Below are 20,991 nucleotides of genomic sequence, written 5' to 3'. Positions count from 1 at the left end.
AAAGGGTAGAAAAAAATATTTAAAGAAATGGCTGAATACTCCCCAAATCTGATGAAAGACATGAATCACTACACTCTAGAAGCTCAGCAAATTCCTAGTGGGACAGATTCAAGGAGACACATGATGATCACAATATGAATCAAACCGTTGAAAACCTGAATCTTAAAAGCAGTAAAAGGGAAATGAGTTATTACATACAAGGAATCCTCAATGAGACTAACAATTGATATTAGAAACTATGGAGGTCAGAAGGCAATGGGATGGCACATTTAAAGTGCTGAAAGAAAAAAACCTGCCAATCAAGAATTCTATATCCAACAAAACTATCCTTGAAGGATAAAAGAGATATTAGGACATTCCCAGATTAAGAGAAGCTAAGTAAGCCTATTACTACTAGACCTGCCCTACAAGAAATGTTAAAAGAAGTCATTCAACCTGAAATGAAAGAAAAGGCAGTAACTTGGAACTATATGAAAAAATAACACTAAGATAATCACACAGGTAAACAGAAAAGCCAGTATTATTGTACTTTTGGTTTGTAACTCCTCTTTTCTTCCTCTACTATTTAAAAGGCAAGTTCATTAAACAATAATTTTAAGTATAGGTTAATGGATAGACAGGGATGAAGATGTAATCTGCGACAGTAACAACATAATGGGGGAGGGTCAGAGATGCATAAATAAATGTTCAATTATCCGGAAGATTTATATAATTATAAACACATAAATGCACCTAACGGCAAAACCCCAAAATAAATGAAGCAAAACTTGACAGGACTTAAGGGAGAAATAAATAGTTCTACATTAAGAGTTGGATACTTCAATATCTACTTTCAACAATACATAGAAAAATTAAGACAAATGATCAATAAGGAAAGAGTGAACTGGAACACTTCAAACCACTTAAATCTAACAGACATATATAGAACATGCTACCACTAACAGCAGAATGTACATTTTCCACAAGTGCATACAGAACATTCTCCAGGATAGATCATATGTCAGGTCAAGAAAACATGTCTTAATAAATTTAAAAAGACTGAAATTATATAAAATGTCTTTTCTGATCCCAAAGAAGTGAAACTAGAATAACAGATGGAAACTGGAAAACTCATAAATATGCAGAAATTAAACAACACATTCTTAACCAATGGGCTAAAGAAGAAATCACAAGGAAAATTAGACAAAATACAACATTCCAAAACTTATGGGATGCAGCAAAAATATTGCTCAGATTATAGCTGTGAATGCTCACATTTAAAAAAAAGCAGATATATATGCTCACATTTGGGATTTAGAAAGTAGATATAGCTGAAATCAATAACCTACTCTACACTTTAAGAAACTTAAAGTGGGGGTGGTGGGGGAGGAAAAACAAACAAAACCCAAAGCTAGCAGAAGGAAGGCAATAGTAGATTAGAGTGAAGATAGAGAATAGAAAAAAAAAAATCAAAACCAAAAGTTCATTCTTTGAAAAGATCAAGAAAACTAGCAATGTTTACCTTAGGCTGGGTTAAAAGAAAGAGAAGCCTCAAATCTCTCTCTCTCTCTCTCTCTCTCTCTCTCTCTCTCTCTCTCTCACACACACACACACACACACACACACACACACACAAACAGAAAAGAGGGGGCATAACTACTTACTGTACAGAAATAAAAAGGATTCTATAAGAGAATACCAAGTGTACACCAACATGTTGGATAACCTAGATGAAAGAAATTTCTAGAAACATAGAAAAACTGACTCATAAAGAAACAAAGTCTACCTAAATCTATAATAAGAAACTGAATCAGTAATAAAAAAGGTCCCAACAAGAAAAAGCCCAGACAAGACGGTTTTACTGGTAAATTATAGCAAACACTGAAGAATTAATACCAATCCTTCTCAAATACTTGCAAAAAACTGAAGAGGAAGCACACCTTGTAATTCATTTTATAAAGCCAGCATTACCCTGTTACTGAAGCCAGATAAAGACACTACCAAGAAAACTACAGACCATCATCCCTTAAGAATATAGATGCCAAACTCCTCAACAAAATACTAGCAAACTGAGTTCAGCAGCATATTAAAAGGATTACATACCACAACCAAGTGGTATTTACTCTTGGAATGCAAGGAGAGTTCAACATATAAAAATCAATGTAATACATCATAACATAATTAAGGGAGAAAAAAAATCATACAATCAGCTCAAATGCACAAAAAGCATTTAATGAAACCCATTCATGATAAAAACACCCAATAAATTAGCATAGAAGGGAACTTCCTTAACATTGTTAAGGCCATACGTGAAAAACTCACAGATAGTATCATGCTCAATAGTGAAAAACAGAAACTTCTCCTCCTAAGATCAGACACCATATAAGGTTGTCCATTTTCACCACAGTACTGAAAGTTCTGGCCAGGGGAATTAGGCAAGAATGAAAAATAAAAGGCACCCTAATTGGACAGGTATAAAATAGGCTTGCAAGGGGAAACAGAGAGGCATGTCTTTGTGGAAGAGACGGCACACAAAGGGTCAGGTGCAGGCTGAGTTTTGTTGGGCCTGCCAAGCTCTGCCTAGGAAAGTGTGAGGTGTGACTGTGTTGCCATGACTGACCATACGAAAATCTGATACTAGGGCTGGGTTAAGAACTCATGAATTTAGGTCTGCCCAAAGGGTCTACCTTTGGAGAAGGCATTAGAGGCACTGGGTGCCTACTAATCACAAAGCAATGGAGATGTTTTCTACCACTGCAGTTGACAGCATCCAAAGATGGCTGTCTTCTCCCTTACAGAGATGGAATTTACTTCCTCTCCCTTTAAAGAAATCTAGCCCAGCCCAGTGACTCCAACCAAATGAACTGGGCAGAAGATACATTGTGGTAGGCAGTCTCTAAAAATGACCTCTGAAGTTCACTGCCTAGGGTATTCACAGCCTTGTGTAATCCCTTACCCCTGAGGGTGAGGTGGACTCATTAACACTCTTCTGCGATTAGGTTATAAAAATACTACGGTTGCCATCTTGAATGGGCACTCTCTCTCTGACCACTCCCACTGAGAGGGCAAGCTGTCACATGATATGACAAGCAGCCATGTAAAGGGACCCACCAGGCCTGGTGAGGAACCACAGCCCCAAGACCAACAGCTTGTGACCGATGCCTGTAAAAAACTGCACAGTGAACATGGAAGGGGATCCTTCAACTCCAATGGACTCTTGAGATGATTACAGCCCCCAGCCCCGCCTGACACCTTGACTACAGCCTGGTGGGAATGCTGAGTCAGAGGCACCCAGCTCAGTCACTCTCAGATTCCTGCTATAGAAACCATGAGACAATAAATGCTTATTATCTTAGCCACTAAATTTTGGGGAAATTTATTATACAATGACAGATAACTAATAATTCTAAGACTTCTAAGACCGGGCCTTTGATCCTTCCCCTTAGAACCCAGTCATCATGTTATTAAGAAGCCCAAGCCATGTGGAGCAGACACGTGGACAAGAACCAAGCTGCTCATGTTGACAGCCCCAATCAGAAAAGAAATTCCAGACATGCCATCCCAGCCAACTGACTGCCATTTAAGCCACCCCAGCTGAGGCCCTTGACATCACGGAACTGAGAGGAACTATCCCTTCTATGGCCTGCTGAACTTCTCGCCCACAGAATCATTAAGCATATAAAATGGTTGTGGTTTAAGCACTAAAATTTGGGTGCATGTTACATGATAATAAATAACCAGAACAACCACTAATTATTAGGATTTGCAGTGAGGCAACATCACACAGGGTAGAGATCTGGGGCATGGGGACTGCTCTACCGAACCCCAGCAATTCATTCATGAATGGTGGTCAAGTGGACAGTGTCCTGCTTAGGGAGTAGAGGATGGGGTGCAAAGGGAATTATCCCAAGGTCACAATCTATCTCCAATTCAGGCACTATCTCCAATTCAGTCCAACAGGCACTGTCTTAGAAATGTGAGCTGTTGCTCAGAGACAACAGCTTAAGCCAGGCCAACTGAAGAATAAGAAATTCCTTGCATATGTTCTGTTGGAATCAGAAATCTCTAAAAGGCTTTACAAAACTAGTATCTTGGTTGCTACTAAGGAAGGCAGGACCAATATTTTCCAGCATTATTCAGTAATACCTGTTCACCAAAGGAGAAGTTGCCAAATCCCTGCCTCTAACAGATCTAAAACAGAAAAGCTTTATCAAACTGAATGAATGAAGGCAATGTCAAATATTTAGAGAAAAGAACAGTACTATTCATATTAAAGTGACATTGATAAAGAGTCAATGTTGCAACAAACTAGGAAAATAGACTTTCTGATAGACAGCTGGCGGTGACCAGTGCAGGGTAGGTTGCTTTTGGAGAGAGCTTCCTTCCTCAGAAAAAAAGCCTGTCAAGTGTTGTGATGTGTCTAATTTTAAATAAAGGTAGTCATTCATCTCAAAGTTCCCAGACCTTTCAGGAATGTTATCAGAAATCACATGATATAATCCTATTACTCCTAAGCAAAAGTGTAAGACCATCATTCCCTATATCCATAAACTAAGAAGAATAAGAATGGGGAGAAAAAGTCTATAAATTTATTTTTGTCTGCATTAGCAAAGCTGGACTTCAAGATCTCAGTGTGCACACTCTGAAACCTAAGAGGCTAGACTGCATGGACCTGGGATTAGCAACAGCATTTGCCAAATGCTGTTCTTCAAATGCCAATCAGCCACTCCAAATCCGTATCATTAGCTTCTGCCTGGGAAACTTCACAAAAAATTCAGTTGCCTCCAAGATCCAAACAGTAGAAGCTCATTAGTGGCCTATTCAATAATATTCAAAACATGTGTACTAATTAACAGTCTGTGATGCCAAGTGAGACATGGTCTAATGCACTTGATGTGAGGTATACTACACACAGGTACCTGATTCACGTACAGAGTAAATGTCAAGTCATGGAATACAGATTTCTGGGAGGAGCTATGCAATGATGCTGCCACAGTGCAGCTGCATCAGACACCAATTAGCAAACATTCAGCTAATTCATGATCTACCAAAGTAGTATTTCATATCATCAATGCTAGTCTGACTAATGATGATGCTGAAAAATAGCATTCTTATAGTAAATACTTTATATTGTATCATCTTTAAAAAGATATTAATAATGATTTAAAAAATACTACTGGAACACGTACCAAAAGAGAAACGTATATGATCATTGTTAGAATACCAAAATGGAACAGAGGAATCTACATAAACCAGAAAATGTACATTTAATTAGGGAACATTTAGGGGATAATTTGTCACAAAGATAAATGATGTAAAGGACTAAAGCACAGAGTACAAAGGGCAAACGCTCTTTCCCTTCCTTTCTGGTAAGTACCAGATTAACACATATGCAGGTGGCACAAACTGGTATGCATTTGGCAGGCTTCCTGTATCCATTAGCAAATAGATATGCTACAATGAAGAAATGCTTTTCCACACATTTTGGTAAGGATTATGAATCCATTATCAGACAAACCTCGTTACAAATGTACCTCTTTTCAACTAGATTATAATGCAAGGAATAAAACTACCTTCCCCTGAAACTGAGGGAGATGTACAGTAGCCTGGGAGACAGGGTGAAGGTCCAATAAGTAAATCTCAGCCATGTGCCGTTTAAATGTTTCAACAAAGCAAGTGCTGTTTTCTGCCCACATACGATTTTATTAATCAGTGGATCTGGCAAACAAGACCACTAATTGCAGTCCTAGAAAGCCATATTGGATTATATAAGGCACAGGTACATTTATTTTCTGACCAGCGGACACTGTGATTTAGTTTTGGGGTCACATAACTAAGGCCGTCATGATTAAGGATCTTATCTCCACACTGACTCGTTTACTCACCCTATATTTAAATTCTTCTCTCCTCTCCCCTTCTCTGGCTTTTTAATAGATTTAAACAAAATGGCTATCGGTCTCTGACTTCTCTGTCATCAACCATTCAGACCTTTTCCTCATTTCTCACCATCACTGTGCGATCCATCGGCCTTGTACGATTCTTGGCCAATGGCCATATTAATTTTCTACTTGAAAGGACACAAATAGAATAGTGCTTATGACGAAGGTAGTCAGAGGAGCTTGGGGAATAGCTGTTCATCTTGCTGCATAGCAATTAGCTCAGCAAACTGAAACAGTCACACCATTGGTTCTGATACCTAGCCAAAATTGCCAGAAGAAAAAAACTCATCCTGTTGGGGGTGTTAAATGGCTTTTTAAATAGTGACTATCACGGTTGTATTTGCCCTTTTGGAAATGTACGGGCAGTGTGACATCAGAGATCTGTTTCTATGGTGATTATTAGTGATGGCATTTCAGATGTTGAGGTTAGCTTCTCCAGCATAATTCCTTGGACTTTACATCGTGAGAGAGGAGAGACAAAAACTGCTCATCTTAACATTTTTAAAAGAAAGAATGCTGATCATCCAAGTAGATAAACATGGTTTTTAAGTAAATACAATTTGTCAACCTTGAACAGATGTGTGTTGACAGAAGATACATGGGCTAAGCTGGCAAATGATACCACTTGGAATTAATAGGGACTAATTAATTGCTTAGATATTTGGCAGCAATTAGCTGTTATTTCCTGCCTACACATTATTTTATAAACTGATGGTTCTTGTAACACTGATTTGTCCATTTTTATTTGTAGAAAAAGAATATTTTCTTACTGTGAAGTATTTAGTCTTGAGTGATGAACAAATCTGGAGTCTAAGTAGGAAGAAACTTATCTTCCTCTGCAATCAAAGGCAATCAACCAGGGGAAGGTGAGAGTTTCCTAGCCCAACACAAAAATTCCTGCAGGGCAGGGCAACACTGCATGCCACTCTTCATTTCAAATGTGACCCCTTGATACACGGTGATTTTGATGCCAATGAAACTAAACATTTCATTTTTGCTTTCATTTTCACATTTAGGGTTGACGGTTCACTTTGAAACGCAGTACAAAGGAAAAAACAGAATAAACTTAAAGGCTTCTCTTTCAAGAGAAATTGCTTCATTTGATTTTGATATACAAGAAAGTTTTCAATTTTCTCATGTAGACATAAAGGGAGCTGTCTTTTTAAAAAGATAATCTGCTATAAAATACACAGTGTATACTTACAAACAAAATCTAGTGAAGTAACACAGATAAGAAACCAATTTGTTTTTAAATATGGAAAAAAGAATACCCAGAGTCTTTCTGTAGTAACTCAAATCAGATCTACTGTGTAGCTAATAATATTGTCTAGAGGCAGAATCCAACATTATAAACCCAAGTTATAGAGAAAATCTCCTGGCAAGATGAAGGAAAGTCATAATGAATCAAAACACAATTGAAAAAAATTCTACCTAAACGCATTACTCTTACATAAGAGTAACCAAAATGATAAATGATTCTGTCTTTCCCTTACTCAGGCTTACTAGCTATGCCAGGACAGACTGTGTACAATTTATATAGAAGCCTGAATAGCTGGAACAAGGACGGATTCACAAACTGAGGACAAGGTCAGAAAAAAAGGAGAACACTGAGGTCAAACAGTGTCAACAGTTGTGACCTAAGTTAATACTTATTCACAGACCACAGGATTAACTACCTATGGGAAACTAGCACTATTTTCATCAGCAAACACCCAACCTACAATGAGACTGAAATCTATTGTGAAATTAAAGGGTCTCTTAATATGGCACCAGAAAAGGACCCACCTATAGTTTAATCAAGAAAACGAAGTTGGTCATGTTGAGAACTAAAGAAGATTCTAAGGGGTAGAATTCTAGAGTGAGAACTGGAAAGGATAACCACATCCACTTGTTTTCAATAAGGAAATAAAGGCCTAGGGCCAGCAAGTAAAATTATCCTAGATCACAAGAAGAGCTACTGGCAGAGCAGGAATGGAATCTGGGCAACCTGTCCTCCCCCCAGCCCCCAAATCAGTGCCTCTTCTCAGCTAATCTATTAAGGTAACTTTGACAAAGTGCAGCCCACGGACACCATAAAGAGATTTTCATTCTAAGGATTAACTTAGAATAACTATTTACTAAAAATGAAAACACATGCACACACATAATTGTACTCACATCAGAAAAACCAAAGTCAAAATGCAAAAAACGGAAAAACACGCTAAAACCATGACATAATAATAAGCTCTTCATATCTGCCCTCCTTGAAGTTCTGACCAATAGACTTCTCCAGCATCTGATTCAGAAACTTACATAGAAGAGTAATAGATTACTAAATTGGAGAAATAAAAAGGCATCATCCAGACAGGTTCTCAGTTCTTTCATTTGAAGAGTAACCAGAGCTTAAGTCAAACAGAAAGTCAAGGCCTGTGTAGTTTCCCCTATAGAGAGCAATGATGGGGCTTCGAGGCAGGGTAACAGGAAGTAATGCTTATGGCATCCTCCCTCCTGAACTCACTAGAGTTCCAAGAAGGCATTACAGGGCTGTTCCTACAGAAACTCCCTGGTCAAGAGAAACCTCTTGGGTAGAAATGAAGTAGTAGACCTATCGTCCCAGCCGACACAGAGCAAGTCTCTTCTTGTTATTTGAGAAACTCTACATGCAGATGATCTGAAATGGAGCTATTATTTAGATGATGATAAAAAGCTAGGGAGACAGATATGGCAGAAAGAGGACAGATGCCGACTTCCTCTTAGAAAATGGCAATCACCCCGCTCATAAGAAGCAGAAACTGAGGCTCTTATGGGCAACTGGATATGACCTCAGGCAAGTCAGGGGTCCTCTCTGCATGCAACATTCTAAAAAGACACAGATGTTATGAAGGCAGATGGCATGATGCAGAGCAGTGATAGAATGTGCATGCTCTTCAGTTTTAACGTTGATTAGGTTCCCACAGACACCACAAAGTCACATGACTATTACCAGACTAAGTGCAGCACTGCCAGGATCAAAGAGTGTTGTCATTATCTCCGTGACTGAAAAGAATACATTTGGAAGAGAATACTCAAGGCTTGCTTGTGTACAAAGTGTGGTGTGAAGACAGCATAGGTATCACGGGGGAGGTGGCAAGAAAAGTAGGCTCTCAGGCCCCACCCAGGCCCACTGGGTCAGAGTCTGCATTTTCACAACATCTTCAGGTGATGTGGAGGCACACTGAAGTATCAAGTACTTTACTAGAACACTGACAGTGCTCTGGCAAAAGGGACCCAGGAAATTTCAGGTGTTCTCAACTCTACACAGATGCATGTGCAGAAGGGGTTCCAAGTCAGTCTGGCCCTTGCCTGGTAGTCCTGGTCAACCGCAGGTTGAGCAGTTGAAAGGTAAACTTTTTTATTACAGGTAACAGTGCCAATCAGGTGACCCTTGTTTAGTTACCTCTTCTTTGAAAGATAACAGAAAAAAAAATAATAAAGCTAGATGTTAAAAAAAAAAAAAAGCTTTAGGTCTCTCTCTGGAGACTGCCAAAAACCTCAACCACACTAAATGATTATAAGTGAGCCTGAGTCATTACATTTTCATAATTATAATCATTAAAACCTGAACATGGGTATTGATTTATTGATTGGCAACAACTTATTAATTTTTTTTTTTTTTTTTTTAAAACCTCATTTCAACTTTCATTTTCAGAAGAGATGATTTTCTCAGAAGGCATATTTTAGCTTTAGGAATGTACTAGCCTTATGGGAAACCAAACATGCTGGATGGAAAATAACCTCCATTTTGATCCTGGCTTTCACCCTGTTAGCTTCTTACTGGGAACAGCCATGTCTGTAAGGATACAGTATGAAACAGCAGATGTGAAGGGGGGTCTACGTCATTTCTTGCTTCACTCACACAGGCTGCACTGAGTTTTCCTTTTCATGCCCACTTCCCCAGTGACCTGCTGTCCTAGATAAGAAATGGGGAAGCTCCAGATGGGGTTCAGAACACACTACCCCAAAACATGGTGCCTTGGCATACTGAGTATCTTAAGGTGAAGGAATCAGAAAATGGCAGATGCAGGAAGGACCCTCTGACCTTCCCCTTCCTTCTCTCCTGATGCAGGTCATGCGATGCTCATGAGAGAGATGCCCTCACACCACCTGGAGCAAACGAACACCTTCATTTCTGTAGGCAGGGGGGCACCTTAAGGAATCTGCATGAACAGGCCTTGCTAAACGTCCCTGTTTATCACCCTTGGCTCTTACTCCTGTGTTCTGTCATATTTTTCCATGCTTTACACTTGTATAACACTCAGGTTTAGCCATTTCTCTGGGTCTTTACTTCCTTACAAAGGCTTCCCTCTTTCATAAAATGTATATGAAATAAGCGTGTATGCTTTTCCCCTGTTAATCTGTCTTTGTCAGTTTATTTTCAGACCCAGACAGGGACCCTAAGAGGGCTGTGGAAAACCTTTTTCCCTAGTACACTCCCAAACAGGGGAAAGACGTTCCCCACAGTCAAGTCACCGAGAACAAAACTGAAAGAGCAAGAATTTGGCCTTTAAACAGCTTGTACTGGCAACTAAGGTTCTATTTTAATTTCTGAACAATAGTGATAATCTCCACAATAGCGGAAAACATCCATGATTTCCTCCTGTCCGTATCATTAAATTCCATTTCCTCAGATAGAGTAACTGGGCACAGCACGAGAGGAGGTGACCAGGTGACAGAGTGCAGAAAAGGGGACATGGGTCACAGGTCCTGACTCTCAGAGCGCTTCGAAAGCTCTATTCCACTAAACTGCTTTTGTGAATTCTGTTTGAGCACAAGTCCTTCGCCAGTCAGCTCAGCCCAATTTTGAACATAATAACCATCAACAGGGGCAAAAGGATAGCAATATAGTTTTCACTGTGGTGCCAAGTTCAAAAGGAAGGAATCATGCACTTCACCCTCCCCAAGTTACCTGATATCACAGCGATTTTCCCAGATCCATGTTCTTCTCTAGCTATTCTTTCTGCTTCCTCCATCAGCAGCATGCCAAATCCCTGCATACAGCAACAACAAAGGGGAGTGGGAATTAAAAAGGAAGGAAGTTCATTAAGAGGGGTCCATAAAACAAGAAGGCTATACTTTAGTAGTTGCTTAAATCTGTTAAAATAAGAGTGATAAAAGCCCAATTATGGGAGAAAGGAAAAAGAAACCAATCAAACCAAAGGTACACTGTAGCAGACAATTTAAAAAGGTGTAACTTTCGAACAAGAGCTACCAAAGGTATTTTGTGGATGATGTAATCCACACACAGGAAGACAGTAATTCCCTTGAACAAGAGCTACCAAAAGGTATTTTGTGGATGATGTAATCTACATACAGGAAGACAGTAATTCCCTCCTTATACACAGGAAGACAGTAATTCCCTCTTATCTTTTATATAATAATTTATATGTAATAATATATTTTATATATAATATATATATTATAATTTATATATTGCCTAATGGCAACCTCTAAATGATGGAAGTCTCCGGCAACACATTTTTTATTAGTAACCTCTCTACTTTTTTTTTTTCCTTTGATACGGAATCTCCCTCTGTTGCCCAGGCTGGAGTGCAGTGGCTCAGTGCATTGGGTGAGATCACTCTGGCTCAATCTCAGCTCACTGCAACCTCCACCTCCTGGGTTCAGGTGATTCTCCTGCCTCAGCCTCCCGAGTAGCTGGGACTACAGGCACATGCCACCACGCCCAGCTAATTTTTTTATTTTTAGTAGAGATGGGGTTTGTTTCACCATGTTGGGCAGGCTGGTCTCAAACTCCTGACCTCAGGTGATCCACCTGCCTCGGCCTCCCAAAATGCTGGGATTACAGGTGTGAGCCACCACTCCCGGCCACGGCTCTACTCTCTAAACAAGTTGAGAAACCAGGCAAAATTATTAAATCATCCATTTTAGAGCTTATATCATATCCACCATTAGGTTTTAACTCATTTTCGGGAAATTTTACAAAGTTGATTATTAAGGTAGGTTGTCTAGGAATAGAATAGGGTTCCCCTATGTATAATACGCCTTAACCTTAGGAAGTGTTTCAATATTTCGTAAGTGCTTTCCCATCACCATCTAGCTGGACTCCACAATAAGTTGACCCATATGAGATTGTCAGTATTAGACATTCTTTCTCTCAAAAATTCTATTTGCAGGCTGGGCGCAGTGGCTCTCGCCTGTAGTCTCAGCACTTTGGGAGGCTGAGGAGGGTGGATCACCTGAGGTCAGGAGTTTGAGACCAGCCTGGGCAACATGGTGAAATCCCGTCTCTACTAAAAATACAAAAATTAGCTGTGCATGGTGGTGCACGCCTATAATCCCGGCTATTAGGGACGCTGAGGCAGGAGAATCACTTGAACCTTCAAGGCAGAGGTTGCAGCGAGCCAAGAGCACACCACTGCACTCCATGTGGTTCAATCCAATACGTTCCAAAAGACTGAATCTCAGTTTGTCCTTTCCTCCCAAAACGGTACAATTTGGAAAGAAAACATCTCCGAACAAAATTATTAAATCATCCATTTTGGAGCTGGCTCCTCTGTTTCTATGCTTCTCTTTCTCCTCTCCTCCTCTCTTCACCCCATGCCTTTTCTGTTTTCCTACTTAGGCAGTTTCTTAGATGTCAAATAGAAATGGAATACAGGATACCTGATGCTGAAATTTGGTAGGATCCCGGCTGCTCACAGGGACCACACTTCCATACACATGCAGCTCTCGGACTATGGAGACACCTCCCCCCAGTTCAAAACGGAAGGTTTCTTCTGAACACTTGCGTAATCGAAGGAGTCCAATCAAAATGTCTTGATCTGGGTCTTCGTACGACAAGAATGTTTCCCAGCCACCATTTGCAACATAATCTCTCCTTACCAATTCAACCTGTTTAGTAAAAGGCCACAAAAAATATTCAAAATTAAAGAACCAAATTCATTTTTATAACTGTCTGTATTGATTTAGGCTAATATCTAGTTAGGGAGAAGGAATGAATAATCACTAATTATGTTTCTTTTTACTTGTCTACTCTCAAATAGCACCAAGATTAAAGTTCACACTTTATTCTTGGACTACTATAAAAGGAAAACTGTATAATTTCACAAGTACTTGAACTTCATTAACCTTGAGGCTCTTACAGAGATCCAACTCAGTAAAGCCTTCCACGCATTCAACTCTACATGAAGAGTCTCTAATGTAAAAGTTCACACCTGTCACATGTGTAGCTCTCAGGAGCACCCCTTTGCCTCAAAACTGTCAGTGGCTGAATGGTCTGGGTTTCACCTTCTAGTCCTCATCACCTCCACTGAAATATATCTTTGGGGAAGAAAAATGTGATGCTAGTCACCTGCACCTTGATGAAATTTCCAGGAAGTATGGCATCCCACAGGGCACTTAAAATATGCACAATTATGGGATTAACAGGTTAAAGAAAATTAAACCATGGAGTGTAGCTTCTTGGGGGAAGCTCTGTGGTAGCAGTCTGCACAGGCTCTTGGCCCTTCAGCTCATTGTACAAATGGCTCTTGTACTTTGCCTAAAGAGAAGCCATATGTAACAATATGCGTACACAGAGAGAGGTATACACATGGACATGGCCACACCCAGAAACACTCAGTAAATGGGCAGAAGGTAACCAGACTGAGATGAACAATTCAGACTAACACATTCCTTCTCAATAATGTTTGCTAAATAGCTGAACCACACAAATTGTGCTGGGTCTACTTTTTCCCTCAAAAGGTCCTAAATGTGAAAAAGGTCAACTAAGTAATTCGTGCTGAGAACAGAAACAATGCAGAGATCATCTGATTCCAGCCTTTCTCAAATGGAGCTCTACAAGACAATCAAATCCTACAGAAAATTTGGCATACAGCTAGACATTATACAAGTATAAGAGAGAAGTTAATTCAGTGCATATCATGAATGCCTTGAGGCATTACACTTAATTCTTGCGGAGCCCCTGTAGATAAGGGCTGATCTATTCATTCGCTTATCACCACTGGGAAACCGTTGAACAGTTACACATATAGAGAGAAGCAGACCATACCATGCTCTTCCCAAATGGAGCTTGTAGTCACGGGGGACTATTTATAATTAAATTAATTAAAATTAAAGATTTAGTTCCTCATTTGTATAAGCCATATTTCAAGTGCTCAGCAGTCACCATATTGTATAGCTCAGATCACAGAACATACACAACACTGCAGAAAGTTCCACTGGACAGTGCAGGGCTAGAATGAGGTTCAGACTTCGTTTTCCTAACCTGGTTCTTCTAGAATTCTCCTATTTGGCTTTCATGGCTTGACACTGGTATCTAATCCTGTTAGTCTCTGCTCTTAGTTATTCACTTCTGGGGCTCTGTCCTTGGTAAAAACATGTGGGCCCAGGCTTGGCAATGATGTAAGGACAGGACCCGGTCCCTTACAAAATGAAGAGACTAACCTGGTATGGCCGTACTTTGTGATGAATTTCTTGGATTCCAACTTCTCTGGTTCTCACATCTCGACACTGTCAAAAAAAAGTGGTGGTGAGGGGCCACAAATGTAAAACTGGTAACCAATTCAATCTTTATTTTTATTTAAACCTCTCTGCCAAACCCCGGGCCCAAAATTAAGTTTGCACATAACTTACAGTAAAAGAGGTGAATTTCAAAATAAAGCCACCTTTAATCAATTTGAGGGTGGGGAGACCAGAGTGAAAATGTATGAAGTAGTATTGCTTTTAAAATAAATTTAGAATTCCAAAAAAATCAATATATAATATAATCTTAGCAGTAAAGAATGTAAGTCATGAAAGCAAAAAACAGGTTTGCCCGGGGGATATAACTATCTGAAAGTACAATCCAGAAGTACATACACGGAAAATTTTTAAATTTAGGATTTAAAAATCCTAAATTTTTAAAACCCTCTCCATTTTATGGAAGTTAACATTTTTAGCATTGCCATATTTGTATCATTTTAGGAGTATCAAAAAAGTACATGTTGAAGATGGCTTTTTTTTTTTTTTTGTAAGACGGACACTGCGGAAGAAAGGATGAAGGGAAGGGAGGGGTAGGGATGGGAAGGGAAAAGAAAAGAAAAGAAAGAGAGAGAAAGAAAAAGAGAGAAAGAAAGAAAGAAAAGAACGAACCTAGAGCTATGTATTACGTACTCTGAAGCACAATCACAAATGGCTCTTTGAATATCTGAGGCAGCACAGAGCTACCTGCAGATGATGCCATGCAATGCCTGGTCTGCATGGCCAAGCATCTGTGATGTGGCTCTTGCTTCTATTCCACAACCCACAGTGCATGCTATGCTACCAGACATTTACAACGACCAATGCTTTTCATTATTATAAATCCTTGTAATTATTCAATTATATATCATATCCTATGGTGTTATTTCCCCCCACAGAACAAACCATAAACATTTCTTCCAGTGAGAAAAGATCACCATAGGAAATTTGATGACGTCACGTAAGCTTTTCTACTAATAGTATATTTATGAAGGACTGCTATATATGTAGAGTTCCAGGAGAAAAATGAGAGTTCATTATTCAGTTGTAGAAAACCAAAGCTACTTCCATGCCCCAGGAACTAGCTCAAAATAATGCTTTGCTGATGTAGAGTCCATGAATTCCAGTAAACAAAAATTGTACAGCAGATGAAGATGAGAAATCTCTGTAATTATTAATCTACTTAATGTAGCTGCTGGATAGAACTATAGTAGTTCTATACATTAGCTAGCATGGGAATGTATTACTGTTCCATGTTCTTAATGAACACCTTCATGCTGTTTCTTTTTTTTTTTTTTTTTGCATGCTTTTTTAAAGGCAGAGATTGGTGTGTATTTTCTGCTAAAGATGTTGCCTATAGAAACTAGATATCTTTTGGCTATGAGTGAATTCCAGCCTTTAGACTCAATTCCAGCTTACCTTAATAGAGACTAACAAGGCTTATGAGGGGCAAGCGTTAAAGAAGATGGACTGACAATGAGACTGTTGGGATAGGCCGGCCAGGTCAGTCACCTTGGCCTTCTTGAAGGTCAGTGGCCTTCGTGGAGGTGAGAGGAGGTGGACGACAGGGACAGCTGGAGCCTGGGAGGCACAGCAGGCATACAATCTTATCGGTGCCATTAATTACCATAAATAATGCATTTGCTATTTTTCTAGAACATAAAATTGTTCTTTTTTTTTTTTTTTTGGTAGAATAAGCCAATAATGTTCACAAACTCTCCCTTGAACAATTTTCTGAAAAATTTTCTCCATAATAATTTGAGTGAGAGAAGAAAATGTCTTAGGTTCACAAACACCTGTGTACAAATATGTAATCCTTGGAACCATGTCTTTCAAAGTGGAGTCCACGTCTGAACTGGGCATGAGAACCACGTACCTAGTGCCGGATAAAAAAACAGATCAGTCCCATCCCAACCTACTGATCCAGAATCTCTGAGGGCAGATCTCAGGAGTCAGCCCTTGGTCTCAATATCACTCCTGGTTTATCCCTTCAGCAGCTCTAAGAAGTTCCTGAGCACTGAGTGTCAAACCTTCCTATGACTTAAGAATCTCCCATAGAGACTGTTAAGTTGCGGGTTCTTGGGCTTTTTGTACATCCTGGGCCAGCAGAGAGGAGGTGCTTAGTAAGTATCTGTGACCAAAGAAGGAACTTCAACGGCCAGAGTGATGGGAGGGTGGTGTATGTGGGGCCACAGGAGTCCTGGTAGTTATTTCATGCACGTAATCCTTGTCTTTTCAAATGAAAATTTCTTTTCAGGAATCACATCTCCTTTTTCTTCAGTCAAGAACTGAACACCTAATACTTCAAAAGGAAAACTGGTTTTAGAAACTGGAGTGGAGCATGCAGTTGGCAATCCGAGCAGGCAGAAGGAAGCAGAAGGGAATGAAGGAACAGGATCAGCCTCTGCACCACTGGCTGTAGCTCCAGCATGGGCCGGTGACCATGCCCTTCAACATCCGGGGGCTTTCGGACCTGACCCGCAAGTCTAGTTTTAGGTGTGATAGTAGAAGAGTCTTTTGCATTTCAGATTCCTTTTCTCTCTACAGCTGTGGCCTGACAGCCATATTTACTCTTACCTGTATTCCGAGGTCTTTCATTCTTGCAAGTGCCAGCTCTCTCAGGTTACCATGCTCTACTCCTGAGCTGACTAAAGGCATTGGAATATCCCTGTACAGGAGAAAAACATAAGCTATTGCAAATCATTCTCCACAGCAGTAAGGCAAGGATGTTCAGAGAAAAAAAAAACAAAAACAAAAAAAACAAAAACAAAAAAGCAAGAAGCCTATGAAGCAGACCAGGAAATCAGAGGTGAAGCTTCCCAACAAGGAGCTTCTCTAGGCCCCAGCTTTCTCATGAAGGAAATTATGATTTCCCCTGACCTCTTGGGGTTTCTGTGAAAGGCACCTGATGGAAATCACTTTATAAGATTACAGAGTGCTAAATAAATGTCTGAATGCCCAATAACCATTTGTAAAGGTTTTTTGAGTAAAGAGACATTTGTACCAAGTAAATCAAGAAATAATTTTTTTTTCCTTTACAAAATTTGTTCAACAATGTAGCTTACACTTTCCCACACAGCTGCTGAATGACAAGTAACTGGGATGCTCAAAAGCCTGGCTTAGCCAGCAACTGCTCTCAAAGAGTCAATCTTTTTTTCCTTGTTTCTCAGAAATCTAAGTTAAAAGTGACTGTGCAGAAGAGGAATAACAGCTTGCCTAAAGATAGGAGGAAATAAAATTTATTTCCTGGCATTAATACAGCATAAAGTGCCAGGCATCAACTTCCATCAAAAGCTGAAGTTATGAGTTCCATTTCAGTTGCTCCAACACTCTCCTTTAGACAAAAATCAGTATCTAAAGATAAAACAGTCAACAAAATCTGAGGAATATGCTTGGCACATCTGCTTCCTATTCAAAGACAAGTCTCTAATTTGTCTCCTGTTTGGTTGATCAGAGGAAAGATGCGGAGAATATGCCGATTATCTTTTCTTCTCATTTTGCTTTTGAATCAACTTGAGTCTTTTCCTCCTCTTCACTTATCCCTTCAAATGTTAAATACAATTAGCTAATTCATCCATTTGATTTTAATAAGATATTCCTCTAGCAAAAGCATCAAAAGCCAATCAATTAGCCTTAAAAGCTATACAAATAAGTCTATTAGGCTCTGGAAGCCAGGAGAGTTGCCATAAAAATGCTATAAATCTAAGATAAGTTAAAATTCTTTAAGGGAAAGACACACTGGGGGGTTCAAAGGGAGAGTGACATAAAACATATATATTAGGGTGACCAGAGTTAGTAGATACGGCTTACTTACAGTTTCCAGTAAAATAAATTTCTATCTTTGGAGCTATAATGTTCTTAAATATATTTTAAAATTAGTAATCGGATTAAACTAAATGAAAGCTATTAAAGTAAAAAATATGGTTGATTTTGTCGAGGAACAAATGTATTTTTTTTAATTTTACTGTTTCAGATTGTACAAACCAAACATAAAGTCTTCTACATGACCTTTTTTACCCTAAAATAATTTATAAAGAACTCACAAATATATGAATTATTAAATATATGGCTATACATAATATATATACACTCATAAGAAATATATAAAACTTAAATTTAAAACATTATACATGGCACAAAATTAATCTGATAAAGTCAGTGGCAATCAGTGTTAGTGCCCATTACATGACAAATACATTTAATTCTTGTTATTCACGATAGTTACGCTGTTGTGAATACTGAATTAGTGAACACTAAAGCATTGTCCACAGGTGATATACATGGTTAGGTTCCTGTGAGCCCCTAAAACATTTTCTTCAACTGATCAACACATAACCTTGTTTTATGTATGTTTCTGTTTAAAGACACCTTATTTAACATATAGCTGATTCATTAACATGAGTTCAATGTCAATGAATCAGCTATATGTTAACTAAGGTGCCTTTATTTATAGTTATAGAAGCACTATATAAGTAAGTTATATTTATAGTTACAGAAGCACTATAACTCATGCTTCAAAGCAGCTTACCTAACACATGTAATTTCTCTAAGGCACACAACAGCCTTCTTTCACTTAGGAACACAAGATAGCATCTCAGGACTACACTTGGGGCCGTGTTCCTCTCTCTGTCCTTAGTTAATTAAGAAGAAAATTAATGAAGAGGTGCAGGATACCATGGACACCTGGACATGGGAAGAGAGCAGAGGCGTGAAGGTAGGGCCTCTGTGGGTTGAAGGATGACTGTATGTCGGAAACTGATCACTGAGAAGTTAATCACTCAATGCACCAAAAACAAAAAAATCTCAAACCCTTAAAAGAAGCATCTATTAAACTCTCTTCAGCTCTGTTATCATAGGTAGAAAACCCAGTTTTAATTTAAGAGTCCCCTTTGTAGAATGGACTCAGAGGAGATAATCCAGGACAATGATGTGTAAGAGACGCCCACGGAGCCTACTGAGCCCACAGAAGGGGCTGCAGAACCCATCTCTCAACCAACAGGGCAACTTCCCTCCATTAGCTCCCCAATCATAAACAATGCTCTGTTGTCCTGCTCTTATCCTATTGCCCCATCCCCCCATCCAAATTTAACTTCCCTCCCTACCTACGAAGAAATTGATTTGTTATTAACACATATGCACAGCTTTATACTTTCTCTTTTCACTAGCATACAGAAGTCAAAGAATGTTCTACTTTCTAAACAGCATACTTTGAAACTTGATAGGGACAACTGTGGACAGGTATTAAACATACGGAATTCATTAATGTGATGAGTGTCAAAGGTAGAAAACATTAACTGAAACTTAATCGAGACAGACCTGTAATTTACATTCATAAAAAGCTGAGGCACTTTGGAGCTTTAATTTGACATTAGGGAAAACAACCAGGCCGTTCTTTGGTACTTCAAGTTTTCTGCTGGCAAATGACAATTTGGTTAGACAGACTCTGAGTCTGCCTCATTACAGAAACTACTGAACTTTGCCAATACAACTAAACCCCGCAAGGAGTTTCCAGGCTACGAAATCTGCTAAATCAGCATAGTCGGACCTACCTGGATGTTCAGTAATGGTTTCAAAACTAGGATATAAGACCTACACATTAAAAATCATTTATGGTGCTAAGACAATTCTAAGAGAAAATAATAGTCATTTTAACAAATGGGCAAAAGAATGAAACTGGACCCATACCTCATATCATATATAAAATTAACTCAATGGTTCACAGACCTAAATGTAGTAAGAGCTAAAACTACACAACTCTTAGAATAAAACACAGAAGTAAACTTCATGCTCCTGAGCTTCTTACGACACCAAAGCACAAGTGACAACGGACAAGATAGCCTACATCAAAATTAAAGACATCTGTGCTGCAAATCATATCAATAAAAAAAGTGACAACTCACAAAATGAGAGAAAACATATGCAAATCATTTATGTGATAAGGGACTTGTATCTAGAATACATAACAAACTCTTAAAACTCAAGAGTTGTAAGACAAAGATCCCAGGTAAAAAACAGGCAGAGGAGGGACTTCCAGTTTCTGGTTCTGCATTTAAGGAGCATGAATGTTGCTACTCCACCCGAACAAGTAAAAGGTCAACAGACTGAAAAGGCAACACCTCTTCTTGGATCTGTAAGAGGGTAAGACACAAGGCAAACTACTGCCCCTGTGGCTGGAGAGACAGACAGACGAATGGAGGGGTTGTAGCTTACCAAAGCCGAGACCAGAGACTCCTGAGAAGTCATCGCGCTTAACAGAGCAGAGACTCCTGAGTGGAAACTGCTGTGAGAACCAGCGCTAGGGTAAGAAAACCTGAACTGTAACAAGTCTGAGAGTTTAAAACTCTGGATGGACCCAGTCACAGGCCAACTGCTACAATACTGTTAGATTTACCTCCAGTAGCTTGGCCAGGGCCCACATTATAAATATCAGAGATATGAATTCTTTTGTTTCTGGCTGGGAGAATAGAAAAGAAACTATTTTGAAAAATGCCCCAGCACTACTTTTCTTAACAAGGTCTTTTTCCCACAGGAGGAACTAGTTAACCAGAGCCACGTGATCTGCGGGGGGGGGGGGGGGGGGGGGGGGGGGGGGGGG

At 39.3% G+C, this 20,991-nt stretch overlaps 1 protein-coding gene and 1 long non-coding RNA gene across 4 annotated transcripts in view; one reads left to right on the top strand and one right to left on the bottom strand.

Annotated features, from left to right (window-relative positions):
- Nucleotides 1-17,151, top strand: part of LOC116541299 — a 95,311-nt gene extending 78,160 nt beyond the window's left edge. The window contains exon 2 of the long non-coding RNA XR_004264779.1: nucleotides 16,654-17,151. This is a non-coding gene — a long non-coding RNA (uncharacterized LOC116541299). The remainder of the gene's footprint in view (nucleotides 1-16,653) is intronic.
- ELP3 (elongator acetyltransferase complex subunit 3) overlaps nucleotides 1-20,991 on the bottom strand; it is a 98,436-nt gene that overhangs the window by 17,018 nt on the left and 60,427 nt on the right. For all 3 annotated transcript variants that reach the window (XM_032265367.1, XM_032265368.1, XM_032265369.1), the window contains 4 exons: nucleotides 16,974-17,064; nucleotides 14,343-14,408; nucleotides 12,561-12,788; nucleotides 10,843-10,924 (listed from right to left, as the gene is read on the bottom strand). In XM_032265367.1, coding sequence (XP_032121258.1) covers nucleotides 10,843-10,924; nucleotides 12,561-12,788; nucleotides 14,343-14,408; nucleotides 16,974-17,064 — 467 coding nt within the window. The remainder of the gene's footprint in view (nucleotides 1-10,842; nucleotides 10,925-12,560; nucleotides 12,789-14,342; nucleotides 14,409-16,973; nucleotides 17,065-20,991) is intronic.

Source organism: Sapajus apella, unplaced genomic scaffold (assembly GCF_009761245.1).
Source record: "Sapajus apella isolate SASKATOON/1434 unplaced genomic scaffold, GSC_monkey_1.0 scaffold150, whole genome shotgun sequence".
In the NCBI taxonomy this organism is placed as follows: domain Eukaryota; kingdom Metazoa; phylum Chordata; class Mammalia; order Primates; family Cebidae; genus Sapajus; species Sapajus apella.
Note: the sequence above shows the minus strand (reverse complement) of the source record. Positions and strands in the feature narration are given on the sequence as shown.